Genomic DNA, 25,854 nt, shown 5'->3' on the forward strand with positions numbered 1-25,854 from the left:
TTGGGGGACATGTTTTCAAAAATGTCCTAGTGCATGTATAGTCTGTCTTGACCTCATACCTACAACATTTAATGATAATCAAAGTCATGTAGGGGGGGGACACAAGTCTTATGCGGCAGTATTAGTATTGATTACTCTGTATAGTGTAAGCTAAATCTTTTGTATATTACGAGTAGAAAGAACCTCTGATCTTTTTTTTTTTTTTTTTTGGTTTGTACATCGACCGATTCATACCTGAAACTATCATCATCCCAAACATACTGGAAGCCAATTCATCTAATTCCCTTTTGTGTATGGTATTTTTGCTCTAGGTTCATGAATGCCTATGTAGAAAGTGAGCCAAGAGAACTGCAGACGGAAAAAGCTCCTGCCCTCTCAGACAGTGCTCACCAAGTAAGGTAATGTTTGGCCTTACTAGATCTGCACAAGTCTAATCTGTAAGGACAAACTTCTTCTATACACATCACTGCTGTCTACTGAAAACGTCATATATACAATTCGGGCATTTTCCTTTTTTCCTATCTGAAATAAAAGATGACATTTTCCTTCACAAGTTGTTTCTGCAACTGAACCCTTTTGTGATTTCAATAATCTGATTTTTCCTTTAGTCCTGAATCATGACCTCTTACAAATGGAGGTCTTAAATCAAGTGCAATGTAACTCAAACTAAATTGAAATACTATGAAAGAGCAGGTATATAGTGTTCAAATAAAACCATCTACAGCACCAGTATTCTGGTTTTCTTTTTTCTATCCTCATGTAAACTACTTGACAGAGCAGGCAGACCACAGATTGCTAATTTTAGCTGTATTGCCATCCAAAAAACAGATTACTGTGAGATTCTCATAGAGGTGAATGAAAACAACATCTTTCTTCGGTCTGACTAGTGTGGGTAGAAACTGCTATGCAGCTATGGGATAAGCACTGACTGAAGAAGCTGAGCCTTTCCTTACTTTGCGTGAAAGACATGTAGTGTATAGCTAGTCTTTAGTGTGAGGGGCGTAACAGACTCAAGTTTCATACTTCCTGATTAATATGCCAACTAGTAGAGTATAACAACAGCATTTCAGTTGTTTGTTTTCTGAGAACTGAATCTGAACAAATTCTCTTAACAGACAGTTGAGACGGATATCTTTCACTGGCTTAGCAGACAATGCCTCAAGTCGTTAAATGTGTGACCCCAATACTTAGCTTTTTTTTTGTCTGCACAATACAGATAATAATCCAGTATATATTGTGATGTTCATCTGGTTTTCATACTCTGTGGTCAGACTTTTAGTGTGTAGGTACAAGACTGTTAAAAAAAGACTCGTCTCCATCATTATCAGATGAACTGCACGTGTCATTTTTGTTCATTAAGTAAGCTTTGGTTTGAATAAAAATGTGTTTTTTTTTTTACCTTTCTTTGCTTTCTTCTGAAGTTTCAGTGTGTCTGAGGACTTCTTCTTTATTTCCTGCCGGGCTCTTTTATACTCTGGTTCAGATATACAAGGTAAAAACCATAAGATAACAGTTGGAAAAAGTGCATGCGCTTGGTAATAATCTAAAACAATGTGAATGGAGCTGAATTACAACATTATTAAATCATTTGCACTTTGCATTGCTTTAAAATGTTAAAGATGTAGCCTGATGTCAAAGTAAGTAAGTCATGTTACATTCTTGTGTATGATTACATTTGTTTGCCCTACCTTTAGCATGGTCCTTGTCCAAAGTGTTGACTCCCCTTTTCCACTCCTCCATCTGTTCTTGTAGGGGGTTGATTAGACCCTCCAGGAAGCCCCTATGAAAACAACAGGATTTGTCATTCTACTGCAAGGTCAGCTTGATCAGTTACACTATTTCTAAGTAGATATTCAAGACCAACCTTTTAAAATCTAAACTTGACACTTTCGGAATTCATTTGAAACAATAACTGCTTGGGTTTGCACAACACAAAATACAAATGGAGTTTAAGAGACCTGCCAGTATATCTTTCACATGATTGTAAAGTAGCAGACAGACCATCAGACATAAAAATCATTATGTCTGCTCTGCCTTTCTGTCACTGTGTGGTCTTGTCTGTCAATCATTAACAGACAGACAGAAAGGAAGAAAAACTGAGACAAAGAAATGAAAGTCTGCTTATGTCTGACTGTGTGTCACGGGAGGAAGTAAGAGGATTGTGCAGTCATGTCTGTCAATCATTACCCAACTGTGGCCATCTTGTATTTGTGATGTATTTGTGAGTGTGTTTAAGAGGCTGAGAATGAGAGGTAGGCAGCTGCAGGCTTAGTGCATGACACTATAATTAGACTTCTCCCTCCTGCAGACATTTCTCTCATGTTTGTGTATGTGTGCGTGAGTGAGAGTGTGTTTGTGTGTTGTGTATGTATGTATGTATGTATGTGAGAGTGTGTGAGTGTATGTGTGTGTGTGTGTACAGTCCATGCTACGGAGATCCAAAAGGAATCTCTACTGAAATGCCAACCAAAATTAGAGAGCCCCTTGTCTGCTTAGCGTATGTGTGTGTGAGTGCGTGTGTGTGTGTGTACGTTCGTGTGTGTGACTGCACTAAAACACTATAGCTGCTTTTGTTGCTAGACAAATCATCTCTTTCTCAGCATCCCATGACAAGGGGACATTGTCACCCACACCATTTTATTGGTGTTTCACTGTAAGGGAAGCAACTTGGTTCAAAGTACACTAACTGTGAGTCACAATATAGGAAACACTGCAAAAGGAAATCAGCCTTAACCCAAACAGAAATTGACTTGAAAGTTTAAAAAGTTTAGGTGTGACAATCTTTTGGCAGAACTTGAGAATCACATTATAAGCAACTGCTGCATCAGTTGAAATTGGCAGGGTGTGTGCTGAGGGTAGGTTTTGTTGGGACATATGAACCCCTGTTAACATTTTCTTTTTAAGATTAACCAAACCACTGTGATGGGGCTTATTGACATGGTCCCAAAAATGAAATCCCCCCTCCCAACCAACCCCTCTTCCATCTTAGCCAAGCATTCACCAAGCTTGCACAAGGGCTATATTATATCAGGTCCTCTGTGTTGGTAAATATTGATAGTGCTATGGCTGAGGAGAAAGGAAGAAAGGGTAAAACAGCACATCGATACATTATGTGTAGTGTTGCTTACATGGAGAACTGTTTGAGTTTAGCCTCTATGCTGCGATGTCTCATACACATCCTGGTCAATGCTGATCCGATGTCTCTGGTCCCACCTGAAACACATACAAAAAGAAGAAAATATACAAATCATAAATCACCCACTCATCTATACAATCAAACCTCAGATATGAATCAGCATCACTACAACTTAATGGAAAAGGACAGGATATACAGAAAATATCAGTGGTGCTCAAACCATCCACATGAAAATATTAGTTGAATGTACAGTTTTGACAATACGGACTAGAGGCAAGAAAAGCCAGAGAGGAAGGCTGAGGGGGCAAATTCACACTGTGATTTAGACTGTAACAGATATTCTTTCAACTTTACCCTCTGTGACACTGATGTCCACGAAAGTAAAAATAAACAGAGAAATCCCAAATGCATCATATTCACTTCAGCCACCAACTCTGTTTTGGGGATTCACCGTCTGTCCTGAAAGGCCATCAAAAAGTTTGGCATTTGCTACAGACAGGCTGCTGCAAATTCCCATTACTGCAGGAATGCTGCTGCATCATTTAGCAGAATCATATAGCACAGAGCTAACATACAGACATTAAGATTTTAAAATAGGTTTTTAGATTTAAATTTGAAAAGAAAAGATGCTACTGAACTCGGCTGACCACAATTCATCATCAAACATGCCTCTTAAAGAAGTAGTAAGAATGGAAAGCAGTTTGGTAATTCTATTGAAGTACAGTATACAACAGTCAGCTAATGTTGTGAATTAACTCACTTTATACTAGACTGAGAGACTCTAAATGAAACATATGTAACACTCACTGACCCCAGTCGCCTCACTTTGGCTGAAAACTGTGGGAATCAGTGGGAAACACCAAATTACGAACTGCACATGTTCAGAGTAAAGAGAAGTGATTGGAAGTTGGAGCTGGAGCCTTGTAAATGTGCTTGAGGCTAGTGTCAGATTCCTTCACACAGGCTAACTAGGTGTCTACTGGAAGGCCTAAGGCTCGACAGTTAAGAAGGGACTTGACGATGATTGACAGAAGTATTGTCTGGCTGCCCAGTATGACTAGCTGGCTCTCTGTGGGAATGAAGCGCTACTGTGTGTGTGTGTGTGTGTGTGTGTGTGTGTGTGTGTGCGGGCGCCCATATATGAGAGAGAGAGAGAGAGAGAGAGAACGTGGGGGCAGAGAGATCTTGGAAGAAAATGTGTGGAGTCCTTGTGACATTCTGTTCAGTGTATCAGAACCAGAGTGATACTCAGTCTGTGTGTGTGTGTGTGTGTGTGTGTGTGTGTGTGTGTGTGTGAGACAGTTTGGTTGTGATGATCTGATGTGAAGTGTGAATCCCCTCCAACAGAGCAGGCCATTCTGCTGTCAGCACAGTCCTTGCTGCATGCAGAGACACACACACAGAGCTGTCACTCACTCACACCCACTCACACTCAAGATTCACAACACACACACACACACACACACACACACACACACACACACACACACACACACACACACACACACACACAATTGTCAGAACAAGTGCAAGAGGCTGATGATCTGGCCTACGACACTCACTCATGCTGACTGGGGTGCTACAGAGAAAAAGAAAGAAAAAAGAAATCCTCTAAACAGAGAATCCCTACAGAGCAGGAGACACATTAGTAAATTGAGACAAACTCTCAAATTGAAATTGCGGTTTCAAGTGGCTTAAATTAAAATTCAACTAAAATGATTCTGTGTCTTTCGATGTTCTGTGTATATCTGCCAGACTGACCCAGCATGCATCAGAGTGACGAAACATCTCACCATGTCCCCATTTCAAAGCTAAACCAGTGGAGGAGCATCTGAGCAGAGTCATTTGTCTCAGTTGCTGTGTGATTATGAACAGCTTAAGAACTGGTTTTCAGACAATCTGCATCTGTCCTGCTCCTCTAACAGACCTGAATCAGCTCACTGTGCTTCTGACTGCTCAGTGAGGGGCTGGCAAAGCAGAGACAAACTGCAACACACAGGCATACAGGGTGATAGTGAATTACGCTATTCTACATGGCAAATTACAACTTTCCTGTACCTTTCAACAATACATAATTTAATGTCCCACTGAGCCCATCATGACCTCCAATTTTTCTCTCTCCATTCATTCATCCATTCCTCTTTTACTGTGTGTGCATGTTATTGAAGAGGGTGTGGCTACTACATGCCACAAAAGACCTTTCTGTTATACAACCCCATAACGCTCATTCATTTCTGTGTTGACTTGTTTAGTCACCCTATCCATCCATCCATCCATCCATCTGTCCACCTCTCCCTTACTATGACTGCTTGTTATTATTAAGGGTGTGGCTGATAGATGCCACAGTGCCACAGGAAGGCCACACAGCTGGCAAACCTTTTTTTATTAGAAACCTACTGTAGCGTTCTGGCCCATGGGAAGAGTCAAGGGAAGAGTTCGGTTTCAGATGATTATTCACTGGCTGCTACCCCAACCGCACTCCTGGATTTGATATGAGGCAGAGAAGAAAAACAAAATCTGCTCTTGGCTACATACATAGGTGTGCCATTATGGGTGTGGTAGAAAAACTAAACTGTAGCTCACACTCAATTCAGATTTTGGGAGATTATCCTAATAACCTCATTCCCATTTGAGTTCCACTGAAAGGCACATTCCTTTCAACGGGTCATGTTTGAGAGAGTACTACTAGCATACTAGAGAGATTTGTCTGCAGATGTCAGCGATGCTCAAGAGATGGGTAGGGCAAAGAACTCATCCCATATAATTCAACAATATCTCATATTCCATGTGTGAAAGAGACTGTCTCCCTCTCACATCAGGTAGCTAGTCAATGTGGCCTCTACCATGACTGCCAGTTACTGTGAAACTGGAAACTCACACATCACATGCAGTCAGAAAAAGGTGTTAATGGTTAGGATGCTGGTGGATATCAGGCCAATCTGGACTGTTTGCGGAAAGTTGTTTTCTTGCTCTCAGGGTAAAGTGGCTGCAAACACACATCCTCTACTCTGTCTAGCACCAAGTGACCCCTTGATAGAAATAGCTGCATTGGCAGCTCCAGTTGTCTACCACACACACACACACACGCTTCGATTGCTTCCCTGCCAGGCTGGACCGCTGCTTTGTGTGTGTGTGTAGTGGCATAGCTGGCTGTCAGTAGAAATAGCTGCTGTGTGACATGCTTGTTTCAGAGGCTTGTCATTATCCCCGCACCACCAACACTTAACCAGCCCAAAGCACACACAAGTACTCACAGACGCTTAGAAGCTCCACTCTTTGGTGTATCTGGACATGAAAAAATGCTAAACTGATGCCTTTTTTCACTTGGAGGGGGAAAATGTTTGAATGTTTCACAGTATTTTAGCTAGGCATGATGTCCAACAGTAGAGAGCATACAGTATAGTTAATGGACTGCCTTGCAACTGCATTTTTTCTTTTAACTACACCTCCTTGGTGTTAATCCTCTCACTACCTTCAAACTGTTTCTATCAAGTGACTGATGAAAGTTGTATGTGCCAAAAAACAATGTCAGGTTGCAACACAAAGAAACCACAAGTTTTCATATATTCCTAACAAAACTCTATCACTTAGTCTATGATATTTCAGTTCTCTGTGGGAACTGTTGTGTCAATAGTCTATAGGGACATTTGTGACAGAGGTGGTAGTTTTCTGTCAGCGTGTGTCTCTACAGTGTGTGTGTGTGTGTGTGTGTGTGTGTGTGTGTGTGTGTGTGTGTGTGTGTGAGTGAGTGTGTGAACAGTAGTATTGCAATTTGATGTTGAGATGCCAAGTCTGTCTCTGTTCTCAACCTCCTTCCAGACTGCTCCTTGGAATGTCACACCATGCTGACACAGACAGTGTGTGTGTGTGTGTGTGTGTGTGTGTGTGTGTGTGTGTGTGTGTGTTTTCATGCATTGTGCAGGAAATCATTAGAAAGAAATGACTAGGAAAAATACTCTAAAATGACACTCTTCAATCTAAAATGTTACCATTAGCTCTAATCACAATGTGTTGCCTCTATAGCTGCACAGTATAGTGTGGTACCAAAATACCCTGTGTGTGTTCATTTTTTGGCTAAACTTACAATAAACACATTTGCTAAAAAAGCTTTCAAGGCAATCTTCCCAAGGCAGCAGGCTAAGTGACTCATCTCTTTTGGATTAAATAAAGGTGGAAGGACAAGTTGCTTCTCAAAGCAGAGTGAGACTGACAATTTTTGATGCAATTTGAAACCATCAACAATAATGGTATCAATGTAGCAGGAAGCAATATGACACTGTAAGAGCCTGTCCTATAAGCCTGCAGCTTATACCTGCAGTCAAATGCTTTAAGTAAGGGGTTTAATTGCCGAATCCAACAGGGTTCCCACTCTTTTCTGGAGATCATTTTCATTCTTAATGATGACTTAGCTGGTATGACAGAGGGATTACGCCATACACTAATATGTACCTCTCTGAGGAAATCTGATTTAAAAGAGTGTTAGGGCATAACGTTTAGAAATTTTAACTAAAGTTCTTTAACTACTATCTCCTCTTGCTGCTATTGGTTTTTCTGTTTCTTGCCTTGTTTTAATGCTCTATTATTTGCTACTATTATTATAATATTGTCATTACATTTCTTTTTGATAATATTCAGTCATTATATTCTATTTGGAAAAGCCAGTACCTGCATCTTCACCTCCAACACCACCACCACCACCTAAAATAAACTAGTCATGCTACAAGCAGGTTTGGAAATTTTGATAGCTAATGATATTACATGGTGGGACTTTGCACTCAGGTTTAAGCTCATCAAATTAACCTTTCTGTCCCTCTGTGGCACAAAGCCTGAAATCTCAGACTTGTTACTGCATATATGATTCTTATAACCCACCATTTTTTGTGATATGTGGAGAAGAGAGAGAGTGATTTGGCCTGGATAGTTTTGACATGAAGATCAGTCAGGCAGTTTGCTAGCTAAACCCAATTCTGTATGAGCACCAGATGGTCGCTGTTAACTATGGACCAGTGGTTACACTGATAAGAGACTGGAGACCATACAGCTGGACACACACACACACGCACAAGCACACGCACACGCACACAGACACACACACACACACACACACACACACACACACACACACACACACGATGTTTTCATCACTTGTGGGGACATTTCCTGGAGACTTACCCTAACCTAACCTAACCTAACCTAACCCGTATCCCTATCCTCAGTCTTTATCCTAAAATGTAATGATTTAAATTGTGGGGGCCTGTATTTTGTCCCCACAAGTAAGGTGAGTCCCCACAATGTGAGTAATACATAGCCACACACACACACACACACAGCTGGGCAGAAGAAAGGCGATCTGTATGCTAGCTAATTAGAGAGCTGGAGAAAACACTAAGGCTACATCCACACTATGGCAGCTACATGTAAAGAAACAAAACCAAACATCTTTCCCTCTTTATGTTGACCTCCAGTTGAACAAGTGATGACATACGTCTCCATGGCTGTGCAGCAGTAATGTTAAGAAGTCCATTTTTCGTTGCTTCTGGCTGCTATAGTTGATTATACAACAACTTTGTCAGATTACAGTTGCCACAGGTGACGCTAAGTAAAATTACTTTTTTATACTCGTTCAAATGTCTGACAAGAGATTCAGAAAAACTCATACACTTAAATACACACAAATATACTTAGAATGTAATTTCTATAATAGTCACTACTTGCTTGTCAACACACTAAAACAAAAATAACTTCTTTCTCCTATTTAACTCTGAAAGTAAGCAATGTCCAGATTTTGGTACAGTGTTAGAAAGGCCTGAAATCTGACTCATTTTACAGACTGTCTTTGAAAACATATCTCACATGCATGCACACACTCACACACAGTCCCAGACACAGACACACTCAGAGCTGAGCAGTTGGCATGCCCAGATGGAGCCACCCACATAGCACAGATACAGGCTAGCATTTCATTCATTGATTTATATTTCTGCCCTGTCAGTCTGGTAGTCTACTGTAAGTCTAAGATTACATTTTTCAATAAACGATAAACTGAGTGGCTGATTTTAAATGAGTTTTAATGAATCTGGGGCCTGAGGGAGCAAGAAAAAGGTGAGTGAATGTAGGACTGAAAGAAACGAAACAGGCAATCAAAAACGTATCTTAAAAAAAATGTACTACACCACAGCAGATATACTATAGTATAATATATCATGCTAGGTAATGGGGTTAAGTAAGGGGAAGTGCATTGATGGCAATCTGCATAGTCTCCAAGGTCAAGGGCTTATAATAGCCTGCTCTAATAGTTGGCCTGGCCTCCTCGGGAAGTAAGCCCACCTCTTCAATCATCAATAGCTGCTGACAGACAAGTAAGCTTGTCTGTCTTACCCTGTCTACCCACACACACACACACACACACACAAACGCACACTTGACAGTCAGCAAGTCTAGCCTCAACGGGCACCAACACATGCAAACGTGTGGGCGAGCAAACACACACGCACCTGCTGCAGTGTGACCAGTGCTGACACACAAAAGCTCTGGACTGTCTGACTACAGCTCCCAACAGCTGTCACCCAAAGACAGGAGAAGGGGAGGACCGAGAGGAGAATATGAGAAGAGAGCAGAGAAGTTGATCGAAAAGAGGACAGGGAGAGAGAATGGAGTGAACTGATGAGGATTCTTTTCAGAAACTGTCAAAATGTATTACTGGAAAAAAAAAAAAGGTTCATCTATACTGGGACATACTTTAGCTGATAGGTATGTAACATAAGCACAGCTGTGTACAGCTGGCAATAACAGATATTGACAAACCAATAGTTGTATATATAACTGGTCCTACTATATATTAATTAATTGAGGTCTTTAGTGATGAGGAAGGTGTCAAAATTGAAGACGTAAGATATGGTTAAGATATCTGTTGTAGCAATCAGTTTAGTATTTTCTAATTTTATTTAGTAATGTAGATTAAGTCTAAATAAGAGTGTTACTCAGAAACTAAAACATTCACATTGATTAAAAGATGCTGACAAGAATGCCATCAAAAGAGCCAACAGTCATGGACATACAGCAGATTATTAAAAGGACATCCACAGAAGTGAAGACTATGAACAACTAACAACTGTAAATTTTAACTGCCCTCTCTCTGTATACATAGCACCTTATTTACTGAATACTGGCAGAGGCGAGAGTCAGTCATTAGCCGGGTTTAAGCCCATGATGCTGTTTGTCAATGGTCTTTATTACAGTCAAATGCATGTCTTTATGCAGATGGCGTATGACAGCTGGATGCGTACTGTAGCTTAGTGGCAAAACTCATCAAGACGGGGTCAACAATGTAATGGATTGTTATACTGACAGCAATTACACAAATACATGCATAATCTGTAAGAGAAACAAAGGAGAATGGCGGTAAACTGCAGTTGTGAATGTGTGTCAGTGTGCCACTGCAATGCAGTGAAATGCATCCTGAATAGTAATGCTTGTAACTCCTATTACCCTCTTCTCCTTTACGATGCTCTCTCTCATGAAGGCTGTATCTTCCCCTATCTCCTCTCCTCTCTCCTCCTCTGGTGCCTCTATTTCACCCTCCCTTTCTGCCCTGATCCTGCTTTTTCATCTTCTATCTGCGGTCCTCTACTACTCTCATCTCATCTCTTCTTTTCTGTCCTCTTTCACCCTGATCGCTACCCTTCTCCACTCTTCCACTCTCTTCTGTCATCTCACCATTGGTGTGGAAAGTAAAAGCAGTGGAAAGATTCATTACAGGGACAAATGAGTGATATATGCAGGGATGATTTAGAGATGTCATGCCTTCAAAGTAACCTAAGAGCTTTGGACTGATATACACTAAACAGAGCCGAGGCTGGTAACAGTAAGTGTGTCAGTGTGCCACTGTGGAGCTGCAGCCTGAATACTAATGAACGCTGTTCAAATTCTAGCAAAATTTTACAATGTTAATGTCATGCTAATTGGAAAACAGAGACAAATGTGTCATACAGAGGGGAAGAGGAGGGCTGGATAAAAAGGAGAACACAGGAAAAGGGACAGAATGTTGAAATTTTTGTTGTTAAGGACTTGAATGTGACACGGTGAGGAAAACAAAAGGGGAGAGGAGAGAGTATAGATGACAAAGGGGAGTCATTTGAGAGTGACAGTATGCCACCTCTGTGTGGTTTTGCAGTGTGAATGCTAACGAGGTCTTGAGGCCACAGATAAACAAGAAAAGATAGCTGTTATATGCAACATTTGCTCTCTGGGTTTCCCTCTTTCCCATTTGGATGCTTGGTGAGCTACTGTATCTCTACTTCCCTCCTCTGTTCTTACTCTCTTTTACTGTTTCTGGCTCACAACCCTGTGGTGTGAATAGATACTAAAGCAATGGATGGGAACCAATTAAGATAACAAGAATGCAGTGCTCTGGTCTACTAAATGCCACCTTCCTTTTTTCCTGTTACACTCTGTGGTGCGCTGTGAGCTATTTCTCAGTTTGACCATTTGTGGCACATCCTGTTCTTATTTACAGAGAAAAGGCCATTTCCAGTGACACTGTAAGATACATATAGGGACAGTCTTCCGGAACATACAGCTAATACAAACCAAAAGGGTTTTATGGCCGAACGGTGGAATGTTCTTGACTGGTCGAGTCTGTCACCTGATCTTAGCAGGTGTGTCGCTTGCTGAAGACCACACTGATGGCAGGCAAGCCCTCACAACAAGAACTAAATGAGGACGGCTTCGGTGCCGTCCTTGCAGAGCATCACCACAGAAAATGCTAGATGTGTCTGATGTTTACAGTATGGGTCACATACAGCATGACATGTCTGCCTGGGAATAAATTGATGAGCAAATGAGTGCAGTATGGTAGTGTGGTCTCTAAAATGCACATGCTGTACAAGGGGAGCAAGTATGAGGGTGGTCTCTAGACAGAGACCCTGTGCTATCAAACAGTCTCCAGGCAGACTTGGTATGGTAATTTATGCTAGCTGCCTTACTGTACTCGTACAGCACTATGTCATAACTGCACATGTTGGCTTCAGCGACAGATTGCAATGCAAATGTAGGTCATGGAGGAATTTCACCCCCTTCCCACCCCCTTTATTCTACTGTATTCCTTTTGATTTCTTCTTTTAAGCTGCTCCCTTTCTGATCTAGTTCTCTATCGTACACTCCAATCTTTGTATGTTCAGTTTAGTTTTTCTCTTTCTGGTTTCTTTCTGTTCTGGCTTAGTCCTCTGCTCCCACCCCTCGTCTCTGATGTCTCTGTGAATGTAGTACCATAGTGTTAACATGGAGCCTGAGTTAATCCAGTCAGTAAGCAGTTGGCCAGTTCAATGAGCGGTCAGAGTCAAGACAAAAATAAATGCTCAAAGACAAGCGGAGAATGTCCCATGGGAAAGTACATGATGGAAATACAGCATTTTGGTCGATCGCTACTGACCTCAACAGTGAGAAGTGTTTCATTGTGTCGAAAATAATTGCAGCAACACTGAACAATAACAACATATTAAATGGCAAACATCAATCATCTGAATAACAAAACGTCTGCATGGCCCACAGTCCCTGCTATCTCAGTGTTTCCCACATACAGTAGCAGGTAGTTAACATACAACCATTGTTTTCTTTCCAAAGCTGCTTGTTTAGGGACACAGTTGGTACTTGGTTCTTGGGTGAAATGATGGGCAGTGTGCATTTTTCGATGATAGGCCAAATCTACAGCCCATGGACTTTGGGACAATATAAACCACAAGTGCCATTACATGTCTGCCTCATGCAAACAAATAACCTCAAAAAGGTTAAATACAAAAATGTCATGGAGTGAGAACTGGCATTATGGTGCTACACTCACTGATAGCCAGTGCCTGCATATTGTTCTACACAGCATGTAGAAGCTCAACAGCAGTTATAAGTCTGCTGCCCAGAATCTAACCAATTAAAGCCCCCAACGAGGGGTTTAAGCATGTCATCAGATGACCAGAGAGAGAGAGAGAGAGAGAGAGAGAGAGAGAGAGAGAGAGAGAGAGAGAGAGATTACCCTAGAGCCCACTCTTGCTCTTTTCCGGGCTCTGGTGCCCCACTTTTCTCTAATCTTCCTTTCTGGTCTGACACACATTCCACAGACAGATAGACAGAAAGGATTTATTCAGACCTCTACCAGCGAACTAAATCCATCGTTTTTTTGGTTGAGTATAGCCATCCATATTTGTGGGTTTGCAGAAGTGAGAAGCACCGGCAATGAAACTGCAACTACAAACAATCAAACAATGAAACCCTACTGATATAAAAGCCACATTAAGCATTCTCTTTCCAAATTTATTGGACAAATGAGCCACTGTTTGGTGAGTAGTGTAGACCAGTGTCACACCAGCATATAGTCAGAACGTGCAAAGGTCTGATGTCACAGTTAATCATTTACAGTGAAGAGGACAGGGGTTCATATTTCCACTGCAATAACTGAAACACAACAACAACTGAATAAAGTAAGGCCTGAGTCACGTGTGTCTTGAATGCGAAACTAAAGGCGTAGCCAAAGTTATCTGCATTAACTCTCGCTGTCAGTTTAAATTGCAATTCTGTAATTCTTCACATTGTGAACATGGCAGGAATTTTCAATAAAGGTTTTAGGTATAGATATCAGCCTTTACAGGTACCAACACTAATAAAATAAATATCACTTTTAAAAACTATCAGCAGTAGAAAACTTTGTTACAACATGCATGTGTAAATGACAGAGAAAAACTGGTCATTCAAGTAAGGAGGGTGGAGAAGGCACACTTAAAACATATTAAGACCTTACAGACACTTGCTATTAGAGAGACCAGAGAAGAGTTTTAGTGCTCAATACTCTCATTGCCACATTTAGAAGGTTATGCAAGAGGTAAACTTGGAAGCAATGTGTTGAAGACATTTAACCGTTTAAGAGGCAGGATGCAGCTATGGTATGGGAGTGCACTGCATTGTTCTCGCTTGTCTTTAAGCCGAAGGGCAATGTGTGAAAGGTTTCACTCAAGAATAAACACTTATTCAGATGGCTATTATTCAACCACTGTTCTACACTAAAGGGACACTGTGTGCAGAGTTTCCAACTACAAACTTGGGTCAAGTGTCATCTGTGATGATGGACCCAATGATGGACAAAAACCAGTGTTAAATGGGCCCAGGGGCTAAATTATTAAAGTCCGTAGTATTGACAAGCTCTGATGTCAGCAGTTCTTTTACCAGTGTTTGTTATTGTTTGGGTGTAATTTATGATCACACTGCAGCATCTCCTCTGTTCTGTGTCATTGTTGAATTCCTCCAATTACACTTGTTACTGTAAGTGCAATAACAACACTGCGAGTAAAAAGCCACTACTTTCTCAATACACCTGTTCAACAAGCACAAACACGTAACACATAGAAAGGTGACATTTCAGTCTGGTCTGTCTGCAGTCACTCATCCACCACACAATTTACACAGACCATCTTTCCCTATTATTCATTAAGAGCAACAAGTTTTTCCATAACAAAGTTAAAAACAAGACAGCAGCCTGTGGTATAATTAACAGACACAATGAATGCAATAGGTTCAATCTTAACACTTGAAAACATTACAGGACATCAAAAATATCTACAATATTTGGCTTTTCACTTTGAGCACTTATGAATGTGCCTGTGACCTTTCCTTTGCCTGTAGGAAGACAGACTGAGAGGCCTCTAGTCTGGGAGATACTGGTGATAATTTAAACCAGCCACACACTAGAGAGACTGAACTGTTTGTCAGTACAACACAGCACTGCCTTGTTTGCAATAATGACCACCAGATTGCATCGACCATGTGTGTGTCTGAGCCTTTGCATGCACGTATATGTGTGCACGTGTGCTTGTGTATATGTAAGAGCCCACTATGCTGTCAAAGACTTAGTGAGAAGACATTTTCCCCCCCAAGTGTCACCCCACATCCACCCAGCCACCCGCCTGCCCCTCCACACACTCTCTCTTTCGCATGCGTGCGCTCTCTCTCTTTACACACATATACACACTCTTCACACAAACACATCATTCATTCGGAGTGTTTTATGAAGTGTCTATGGGACAACAGGGAACAATCCAGACACTGAAAGCTCACTGAGTCAACCCACTCACTAAGTAACTTGAATGGATTGATTGGATTATTTATCCATTTATCAACCAATACAACGGCTGCATTATCTCACACACTAAATGATAAACTCATACCTTTTAAGTCTATTAAAAGAACAGCATGCAACTTGCTTGTTCAGCACAGTTTTTCCAAATTCAAAAAACCTTTACCTTAACATGATTACATATAGACATGTTCAACACATTTAATGTGCAGTGAGAGGTCACCTTGCTTTATTCTAAAAGAAGAAAGTTTCTTCCCAGTGACTGGGGAGGACTGAATGAGGTAACACTTCATCCAAGTTCACCTTCAACAGTCATGCTGCAGCAGATGGCTCACCCACCCAGTTACACAGCATCAAGCTGATGATGGTATCCCACTGTGTGTGTGTGTTTCTATCTTTCACTGTTTATGCAAATGTGAGGCTGCTGCAAACTATTATCAAGTATGACGCATCAAATACTGGACAATCTGAGCACATGCACGCCTCTGAGTTTCTACTAAGAGGTAAGAAAGTAAAACAGAATATCACTAACCTTAAATTACATTGCTTCATGGGAGAGTAATCAAACACTTATCTTAGGGAAAATGCTTAACAAATTCATTCCCTTATTCCCTTGGCATCTATTGCACAGCCAAAGTTTTCGGACACAGCAGATAAGTCTTCGTCCTCAACACTTTTAGTGGACATAATTTGATGAGCACATTTGCCCTCAAGGATTATGTTGCAGCCATCGCAACCTGCCTTGCGCCTGTCGGCTGAGGCGATCTACTGGACCGATTCCCATACTCTTTGTACCTATTCGTCATTTAGACCCCAAAATGTGTCAAAAAGGCTCAAAAACGCACCTCAGAAAGATACAAGTCTGACGTTCTTTTGCCGAAGAAATGTGTTTTGCGTTTGGCTTTGCATGCATGTCAGATGTTCCAAATCCAGAACTCACTGGTTGAACCGGGTTTATGTTTAAACAAAAACAGAGAGCAAACACCCACAAACACTTGTGCAGACACACAGTGCATGCACACATATTGAAGCGCACAGAGGATTCTCTGCTTCCTTTTTTGGCTCAAACACACTCAAAGGTGTTTGGCTTACTCACCTCCATGTCTCGAAAATATACACATTCTCCCTCTCTCCTGGAGAGAGTACACTGTATCTTATCCTTTTTGGTCCACACCTACAAAGACAAACATACACTCACACATTCATGTCCCTTAACTCAAAGACAAGGGCATCTGGAGGAGAACTCTGAATTTGCAGTGTCAATGGGCAGATGTTCATATTAAAGCAGATGGTTGTGGCTAAATCTTTCAACAAGACACTTCCTTGTATTTTCTATGTTAATGTGTTTCATAGTGCAAACTAAATGGCATGACAAGTGAGTCTACCATGAGACGTGACAAAAGAGTTTGACCCATAAATTCTCAAACAGCAGAGAAAAAGGCCAGCACTAAATCAGCCTGAGGAATCTGTTGTCTGTGAATCTGAGAGACGCAGGGATAATTTCATGGATATAACTCCACATGACTGAATCTCTACATGTGCTGTGCATGCATATGTGTGCATGTGTACATCAGGGTGTGCAAGCTTGAATTAGTGTGTGAGTCTATGCATGAGTATGTATATTTGACCCATTAACTGATTTAATTGCTGGTTCTAGTGATCTGTAAGATTCCCAGGACAGGGTCAGAGTGAACAGAAGAGAACAGAGGGTGGATTGAAAGGCATGGAGTTTGTCCATGGGATGGGATCTAGGTCTGGGCTGGACAGAGGACAGGAAATGTATACGGTCAGGCTGGTCTTGGACTGAAACTGGAAAAAGAGGACAGAGCCCTTTCAGAGAGGGCACTGAGACAGTGGGTTAGTTCAGGATCTAATGCTGCTCTGTAACAAAGGCCAAGCCATGAACTGAGAGGGGCAAAGAGGAAAGGGCCAGTTTTTTTTTTTCATGGAGCTGTATGGGGGTCTGTTCATGGCAGAGCACACTAATTCTGCTTAGACAGAATTTGACTGAAGTCTGTTCCACAAAAGTCTCGAGCTCAGTGCATTCCAAGTTGACTTCAGAAAGCCAATGTGTCCATGATGATTTAACAAAAAATGTCTTGAGACTGTCAAGTAAAAGTACATCTGCATTCAGGTAAAAGTTGCTGGATTATCTGGAGTCTGAGCAGCCTGAAAGAAAAAGGCCGTGATAAAATCTGAGTCTACTTATTTCAACCCCGTCAACTTGATAACCGCTCCCCCCCTTAGTTTAATCAAAATAGGCTGAATGTAGGTTAATTCACAGTAATTATATGGCCCAGCATCCCGCAGTAAAAAGAGTTAAGACAGAAGCCTCATTGAGAAACAACCAGGGCATGCATACACACAGTCTCTCTCTCACATACACATATACACTTGCACGGACAAGAATAAATACATGTAACGTGTATGCCTGTATGTACCCACAACTCAAACCCTTGCAAACACATGCCAATCAACTCACACTTGATTTCTCCCTCTCCTATTTAGTCTTCATGGGCCCACTTTCACATCCACACATAGCAAACTGTCAGATTCTTGTGCATGTTAATTAATCTCAATTTTTGCCATGCATGCTGCAACTGTAACTCAGCTATTAATCACTCTTGAAGCATTAACTACCAAGACCGAAAAGCTAAAAAAAAAAAAAAAAAAAAAAGTGATAAAATGTGAATGTCATCTATGCCAGTTATCGTGACAGGCATAGAAAACAGGTAACGGCTGTGATGGTTGTGCCTGCATTAGCAGCAGCACGATGTGCATTAGCAGATGACTGGAAACAGTAGAAGGTAAGTCTTTAGAGACATCTGGGGGTTTATAGCCTCCCTTATCCTGAATATCCGCTAAGCACAAAAACACAGCTTGAGAAACAATTAATACAGTACACATGTAATCTGCTCTATTGAGGTTTGTATGATGTATAAGAAAATAGACCACACTAGTTCAAAAGGAAGAACATACACACCTCTAGATTGGAAGTTATTTTCAGTTGCTGAACTCATTGCAGGCACACAAGGGCCTCAGTGGAACTAAGCTATTCCATAAGGAGGGGCGGCACTGATGTTAATGGGAGAGGTTATACAATGGGCTGAAGCTAGGCACTGTTTAGAGGTCATAGAGATGTAGCACAGCCACTTTGTCACAAGCACAAGCAAGCTGGCAAATATGAAACAATGACAGAAGTTGGCAAGGGCATCGCAGAAAGTATACCGGTATGGTGAAATCCACACTGGATTATATTACTGGATTGTTTTCATTAAAACAGTCCTAATTTTATTTTGACTGCAGCTGCTACACTTTTCACGTTATGAGAATTATAGTTCACATAATACAGTCGATTTTAATCTAGGATTTAGCACTACACCCTGCACTAACACATCTTAAGCATCTAAATTCCATAAGCCCCATCCCCTGCCTCTCCGTGTCTACAAGAGACCAGAAATCATTACAGTCTCATAAAGGCTGCAGCGACACTCAGAGATACTGGGCTGCTTCCAGTCAACATACAAGTTAAGTTTATGTTTGGCTGATGTTTTGTTTTTTTGTTGCTACTGTCTGCTAATATCTTTCTGCAACTGATGCAAATTGAAACCAGGTGCAATCAAGTAAGAGGGACAAACAGTGGGGTAATAAAAAAGTATTACAGCAATTATTGTAATCACGACAACAGGACTGCAATAATGACAGCAACAGCCGGCATTGCTCTAAACAGACAGGAAGTGTGTAAGAACTGGTTTATTGTTTTTATGTAGGCTGAACAACACTATAGTGGGCATCTACTTTAGGATAATAAGATGCCTGACTTGTAAACCTGGGGAAACAGATGTACACATGTGAAAATGTATTTCCATGGAATATTCATGTTGACCATACAGTGGGCTATGACTGTACGGGCATGGGTACAAGTTCTAGGTCTTTTAACCTTATGATTGGGCTAAAATATCACATTGTTGAAAGAATAGATTATTTTTCAAGCCAGTGTCCCTAAGTTAGCTTGTAGGGACAAGCTGACAGTGATGAAAAAAGCCAATCTCAAGAGTCATTACAGATCAAAACATGAAGCGAAATTAAAGCTGTGGCAAGTACAACTGTAGAGAGGAAACACTGCATTTTCCTACTCTGCAAGAACAAAAGCTGTTAGGACATCTGAATATGCTGCTGAGTGTGAAGACTCCTTCAGCCATTTGGTGAGAAGTTTCAGGACAAAAGTAAACAAAAGGAACTGAACATATTTGCCACACCATTTAATGTGGAGTCAGCTGATGTGACTGACAACCTACAACATGAAATCACTGAGCAACGAGCTGCTACTGAGAGCAGTTTCTTTCAAAATTGACTCTTGCAAAGACTCAGTTCTGCTCATGACTTCACAATGGCTATTTAGAGACTACGTCCATGTTTTTCACAGACTATGGGCAAAACCAAAATTATTGTTCATGCAAGGGAACATTTTAAAAAGCTAACTGCATGTAAAATAAAAACAATATCTGACCATGTATAGAAAATTCTAGTTATATGGGCTATTGGATGAGTCATTATTCTGAGTCCAAACAATCTGAATGACTGGATGGATGACTGGAAGCTTCGAGGAGTTATCGGCTCTAGAAACAAGTTTGTACAACTTAATAATAATTTTAGGTCCAAACAGATCTAACAAGCTTCTACATGCCAGCTGTGGGGCAGGTGTCTATTTCATCTCTAGAGTCAGACATGTCCAAACAGACTCAACACCATAGGCGCTGACAGAACTACTGAGATCAATACATACACAGGCACACACACACACATGCACACATAGACACATTGTGACATACTGACATACTGTATATGTAAACACTGTACATGCAGAGACAGTGTCCTGACAGCTGCCAACCAACATGCGACACAGACTTGGCTATTTTTATAACCATGAACAAACAATTATGCTATGGGTGGTTTGAGAAATTTGGTGTTGCGTGTGTGTGGCTGTTGTTTTTTCCTAATCTACCAATCCTGTTTCATATACATATTCCATTGCATGAGTACAAGCTGTCACGACTCTACTTAACTCCTGGCTGCTTTTCTTGAAGACAGCGGTTTTCAAGGTCAGATTATGGGATTTAAAGATGGGAACTGAAGACTCAAACAAGCCATCTTATTATGTCTAAAAACTGGTCAAACTTGCTCTATGTATACTTAATGACACTGTTAGGAGGCTACGCAGTCTTACAAGTGGCATGTAGACATCCCTGTCTGCATACCAGTAACATGTTATAGTGTAGTAGCTTAAGGTTAGGCCACAACGGCCTCCAACTTTAATGGCCCTTGGGAAAACAATGTTACTTAATTCATGTCTTTTTCAGCACAACAATATGCAATTCTTGGAAAGGGTCAAAATTGCATTGCTGTGTTATTTTTAACATCTACTCCCCCTGTCTGGTCGGTTGTATGGGGATGACCTCATTTCACTGTGTAGCCTGGTTGCCATCAGCTGTTTCACCGCGGCTGACTCGGAAGAAATCTCACTACTCACCCACTCTGTCACTCTCACACTCACTTGGTGAATGGAATACCATGAAGAGGTAGCACTGGTATACTGTATGAGGACACACACACACAAGCTCAAAAAAGAAGCACACACATGCACACACAAACAGACACATAGACCATTATCCATTATACGAAGAAGGAAACTATGATGAAATTATAATTTGATACAAAACAGGGGGAAAGAGGGGATCTACATGGAAAATGAACTGGCGCTTGATGGAACAAGAGAGAGGATTATTCTTGTGCCTTCTCTGTTTCTCTCTCTTTATCTCTCTGTCTTCATGGATTCAATAAGGCTTTGTCTCATTTTTCACCAATAACCAGTGCAGTTTCAAGTTTTCAGAGGGAGGGAATATGGTTTGGCCTGGGTTTGTCGCAGACAACAGCTGACAAAGAACTAAAATGGGGATTGCAAAATTCACATGTTGTTTTTCAAAGCTAATGTTCTGGTTTTGCACAATTTTTGGAGAAAATAATTATTTAACTTGCCAAGCATGTCCTCTTGACAACTTTGGAGTATTTAATGTTAGATACATCGTGATTCTCTCTGAAAACACTGAGCAATGATGCAAAAACAACTTCAGTGGAATTCAGAGGTTCTTCATGGGTGGCTACTTTTACATACTGCAGGGAAGTCACATTTTGGGGGAGGTGATAAAGAGATCAGGAGATTATTGACAGAATGTGATGTGAATCAGTGTCATCCATGCTGCCCATTGAACTATCCTAAAAATGGCTTTGTATTCTATTACGGATATGTTCACAATCTGCATCGAAAATGTCAAACATCAAGGTGAATGCAGAGGTTTGAACTATGTTGTTTCCATTTAGGAATCGTGCTCAGCCTATCCAAGGTGGTCATGTGTGTCTGGAGCAAAAATAGGTTTGTAATCACATCATAGCACTTTCAATTGAAAGCAAATTGAATTGTGAGATAACTAAAGATTCCCTGCACTCTTGTCTGGTGTCTCACATTTTTCCTTTCAGCAAATTCACCTCTTGGTAACAACTTGTTTACCAGTCTCCTGAACGTTGTTGCAGGTGGCCTAATGTCTGAGGACTTCTATCAAGTCCAGCCCAAAACATGTTTAATCATTAACATTTAATCACATGAGTTTAAATCAAATAGAACCATTAGAGCTATTCAAGCAAACACTGTCACACTGCTTCAAGGCAGAAGCGACTCTGTGGCTGCATGATGTGTGTAACCTGGAGCATGTTTGTGCCATCAGTACAAGAACACAGGCTACAGGAGTGTCTGCATGCAATCCTTTCTCTTTTGTGGGCAGGTTCAAGGTTCACAGATATAACAGACATGAGACCAAACTATGAGAAAGATACAGGGACCACAAGTAAAGAAGGTCAAACAAATGGAAATACAAAGAAAGAGGAAAGAAAGGGCGAGAGAAAAGGAGCAAGAGATGGAACAAAACATGACAAAAAAAAAGACCAGATCAGGCTAAAAATTATGTTTTTAAATTCTGTTCCTAATTTACATAACATCATTAGATATATAATTGAGGATTTGTGGACTAATCCCTTGTCACTAGAACTGCTACAGGCAAGACAACTTTGAACACACTATTAAGTCTAAAAAGTCAACACGCTCCCGCCAGGCTTGGAGCTGGCTTATATTGTAAATTTCCTGTAATGATTAACCAGTGTTGAAAGGGTCACTTCTTGAGAAATTCACAGTCACTGAAAGCAAAGCCAGTCAACCAGTGTTTTAGCACAACTGGATGAAAAAATTGATGCAGTGATATGACTAAAAAGATCAGGAAAAACGGCAGTTACATCTTGCGGAAAACTGAATATGCATGGAAAGGTACAGTAAAAGAAGAAATTCTCAGGCAACATGTAAAGAATAAAAACAGCAGATAGGCAAAAGGCTGCTGGAAAATTAGTGAAAAATGGGAAGAAATAGGGAGATGCCAAAGCACACTTCAATGTACTTGATCAGACTGAGACAACAAAGCAAAGTGAGCTCTTTGTGCATAGCGAGCCCAAATCCGAACAGAACCCAACCGGGCACAGAGAAACAGGTGGATTCAGCTAATCCTCTGCCTGTGTGTGGCTGTGAATGTACATGTCTTTGAATGAGCACATTTGAATGCACAGAGGTGTGTGGGCACCTACAGCATGTGGCTATGCATGAGTGTGTAGCTCTCTGTGCATTTGTGTGTTACAGTACACACCGTACTTATTTATATGTATGTGTCTGTTCCACCAAAACAAGCAGATCCCGTCTTCTCTGTGTCTGTGTCCACTGTCAGTTCCAATAGCCTCTGAATAACAGAGCACAACAGAGGAAAAGAAAGGCTTTGTCTGGAAACTTAAGTAGGTCTTTCTTTCCTTTATTCAGACTTTCTCCACTTGACATTCCACTTATTTTATTTCACTCAACTGTGAAACAGTAATCTGGACTTTACCTTTACTAAAAAGCATATGCATGTGTCCCATTGTGAGTTTTTTGGTAATAAGGATTCATTCTTGCATCTTAATCCTCATTTCTTGTCTAACCCTCACTGTTCTCTAATTGGGTGTCTTCAACCTGCTCCACATAATGCAAAAACAGGTTCAGCGTCACAAGTTTGCAGTGTTTTGTCTCCTCTGTTCATCATTATGAACACATCTGGTTCTGTTTAAATAAATCACTTTAACAAATGCAGAAACATAAACAGCATGCAACAGCTGATAATTATTAGAAGCTACAGTCTTTCACTGGACCATTTTCAAAACTCAGTCGAAGGTTTTCACTACACCACAGTGATTAGCTCATGCAATGAACATTTACTGATGTTTCCACTGAAAGACTGTTTCACGGTGTGTTTTGCATGAAACTATAGCTATATTGCTGACAGAGGTTTCTCACCAAAGTCAATATTTTAATCAAAAAACACTTCCATTAATCTTAAGAGTGTCATGATTATGTTTGGTTTATGATCACATCACACAGTGAAAAGAGAGAAAGCCCACAGATGATGGCGTTTTGTACAAAAGATCAACATCTGTGCATAAGGTGTTCTGTTATTTTAGTGTCTCTTAACAGCCTGAACTTAATGAAATCATCAAAGTATTTTGGAAAGGGGATTTTGTTTGAAGAGCTTGAATCCACCTTTCACATATTTATCCTATGACAACAACAACTACAATGGTGAGGTAAACAGAGAGATTTCAGAACCACAGAGGAAAATAACCTTTGTTAGACTTTGTTCTTGAACAAAAGCCTAAAGATTGTCAGACTGTAACAGAGTTCTTTGATACATGTTTCAGTGTGAATTACAAGTGGGAAAAAAAATTCATGTCTTGTTTTGGGGTCACCTGTGTCATAATTGTGAAAGAATGTTTTTAAATGGGAGCCTTCAGAAAATGTTAAGTGTGCACATTTCACATAGAAATATTTTAACGAAGATACAAAATGTTGAAGTCCGCGGTTCAAGGTTTAACACTGCTACTTTCTGTGTCGTTCAGTCTTCTGATCATGCTGCTTCAGTGATAACACTGATAAAACGGTCCCAGAGCAACTTTGATCCAAACAACTAGAACCATAACTGCTGTTATATATCAAAAGCCTATCTACTGATCAACCCTTGAATTTTTATGAGCTACCATCACTGCCAATATCTACAAGGCTGTATAACAGTACATTCGTTTAGAAAGGCGGCCAAAGCCTTGTTCTCCTGTTTAAGAGACTTAACGACCTTCACTATGTATGTTGACAAATCTCTGGTTAAGTTTGTGTTTGTGGCTTTGTTATCATTATTGTTGCTTACTAGTATTATTATTAGAAGAAGACAAAGAAGAAAATTAACATTTGGCTGTCTCTGTTTTGTGGTAGTACAGAGAAGAGGGGCTGTTTCCTTTTTTACTTTAGCCCCCTGTACATGCATGTATGCATGCACACGAACACACACACACACACACACACACACACACACACACACACACACACACACACACACACACACACACTTAAGATCCACCAAACACCTGATTTCCATGCTGTTACCATGGTGATGGCTATAAGAAGCAGGTTAGGACTTGGAATGAAGAATGAGGGGAAGACGTCATCATCTTTCTATAATGTGGCCTCAGCAGCCTCTGGCTGGTGAGTTAACAGAAAATGGTATGTCTGTCAGTCTGTACTTTATCTGATCTAGACACAAAACCATACATCTGCTCTTTGTAGGTGAACAATACGGTAAGCTGATATCTTCACAGAGTAGAAAGATGGCGACCCCAGGGTGCTTCTTAAGGGCCATTACATATACATGACAAGTGGTTTGCAGATACAGTAGATTCCCAGTTTGGTTCAGTGACAAATGAGTCTTCTGTAAATTATACTGTAGAGATCAAATTTTTTAAAGATTTTTTCTTCCCCAAACAGATATTATGGGCTGTTGTGGGGGTTTACCTAAAAATACATCCTTGTGCCTCTGAGCTCCCAGAAAGCATGGCAAACCACAAAAACCCCACAGCTAGTATCTTTGAAATAAGTTAACTTTTGAGGTAATGAGAAAAACTTTTGGACTCTCAGACTTTCTTTACATTTCCATAAAACGGTAGCCCACATTGGTATTTTTTCCAGATATTTGAGCTACTACAAAGACTAAATCAGGGGTGTTATGAGCACTTAACTGGTCTTAAGAGCATTTTAAATTCTCTTATTTAAAGAATGATACAGATAAGAAAATAAAGATATACAGTACATACTGAAAGCTGCTTACTATTTTATGCTGTCAATGCATTAATGAGCCTCTGCAAAGTTTAATAAACAAAAGAGATGCTTAAAAAAAAATACATGGAGTGCCCTTACAGTGTGCCTCACCTATCTGAGGTATAGTGTTTAGTATACTGCAACAGCATCCTTAATAGAAAATAAGGTCTATATATGATGACTCATTTTAATACCCTGGGGCAATTATCCTGTGGATGAGTTATCTACCTGTGATACAGATAGCAGCGTGTCAAGCATTATAACTCATTATCCATGCTTGCTTCCATGCTGGAGAGCTCAGGCATAGAGTGACGCCTGAGCAACAGTGCACAAAAATGA

The 25,854-nt window shown here is 40.6% G+C and overlaps 1 protein-coding gene across 7 annotated transcripts in view; it reads right to left on the minus strand.

The window, feature by feature from the left end:
- Positions 1-25,854, minus strand: part of LOC143324633 (protein MTSS 1-like) — a 52,259-nt gene that overhangs the window by 17,153 nt on the left and 9,252 nt on the right. For all 7 annotated transcript variants that reach the window (XM_076737312.1, XM_076737316.1, XM_076737310.1 and 4 more), the window contains exons 4-6: positions 3,129-3,213; positions 1,689-1,780; positions 1,400-1,474 (exon numbers count right to left, since the gene is read on the minus strand). In XM_076737312.1, coding sequence (XP_076593427.1) covers positions 1,400-1,474; positions 1,689-1,780; positions 3,129-3,213 — 252 coding nt within the window. The remainder of the gene's footprint in view (positions 1-1,399; positions 1,475-1,688; positions 1,781-3,128; positions 3,214-25,854) is intronic.

The sequence above is a fragment of the Chaetodon auriga genome, chromosome 8, assembly GCF_051107435.1.
Source record: "Chaetodon auriga isolate fChaAug3 chromosome 8, fChaAug3.hap1, whole genome shotgun sequence".
Lineage (NCBI taxonomy): Eukaryota > Metazoa > Chordata > Actinopteri > Chaetodontiformes > Chaetodontidae > Chaetodon > Chaetodon auriga.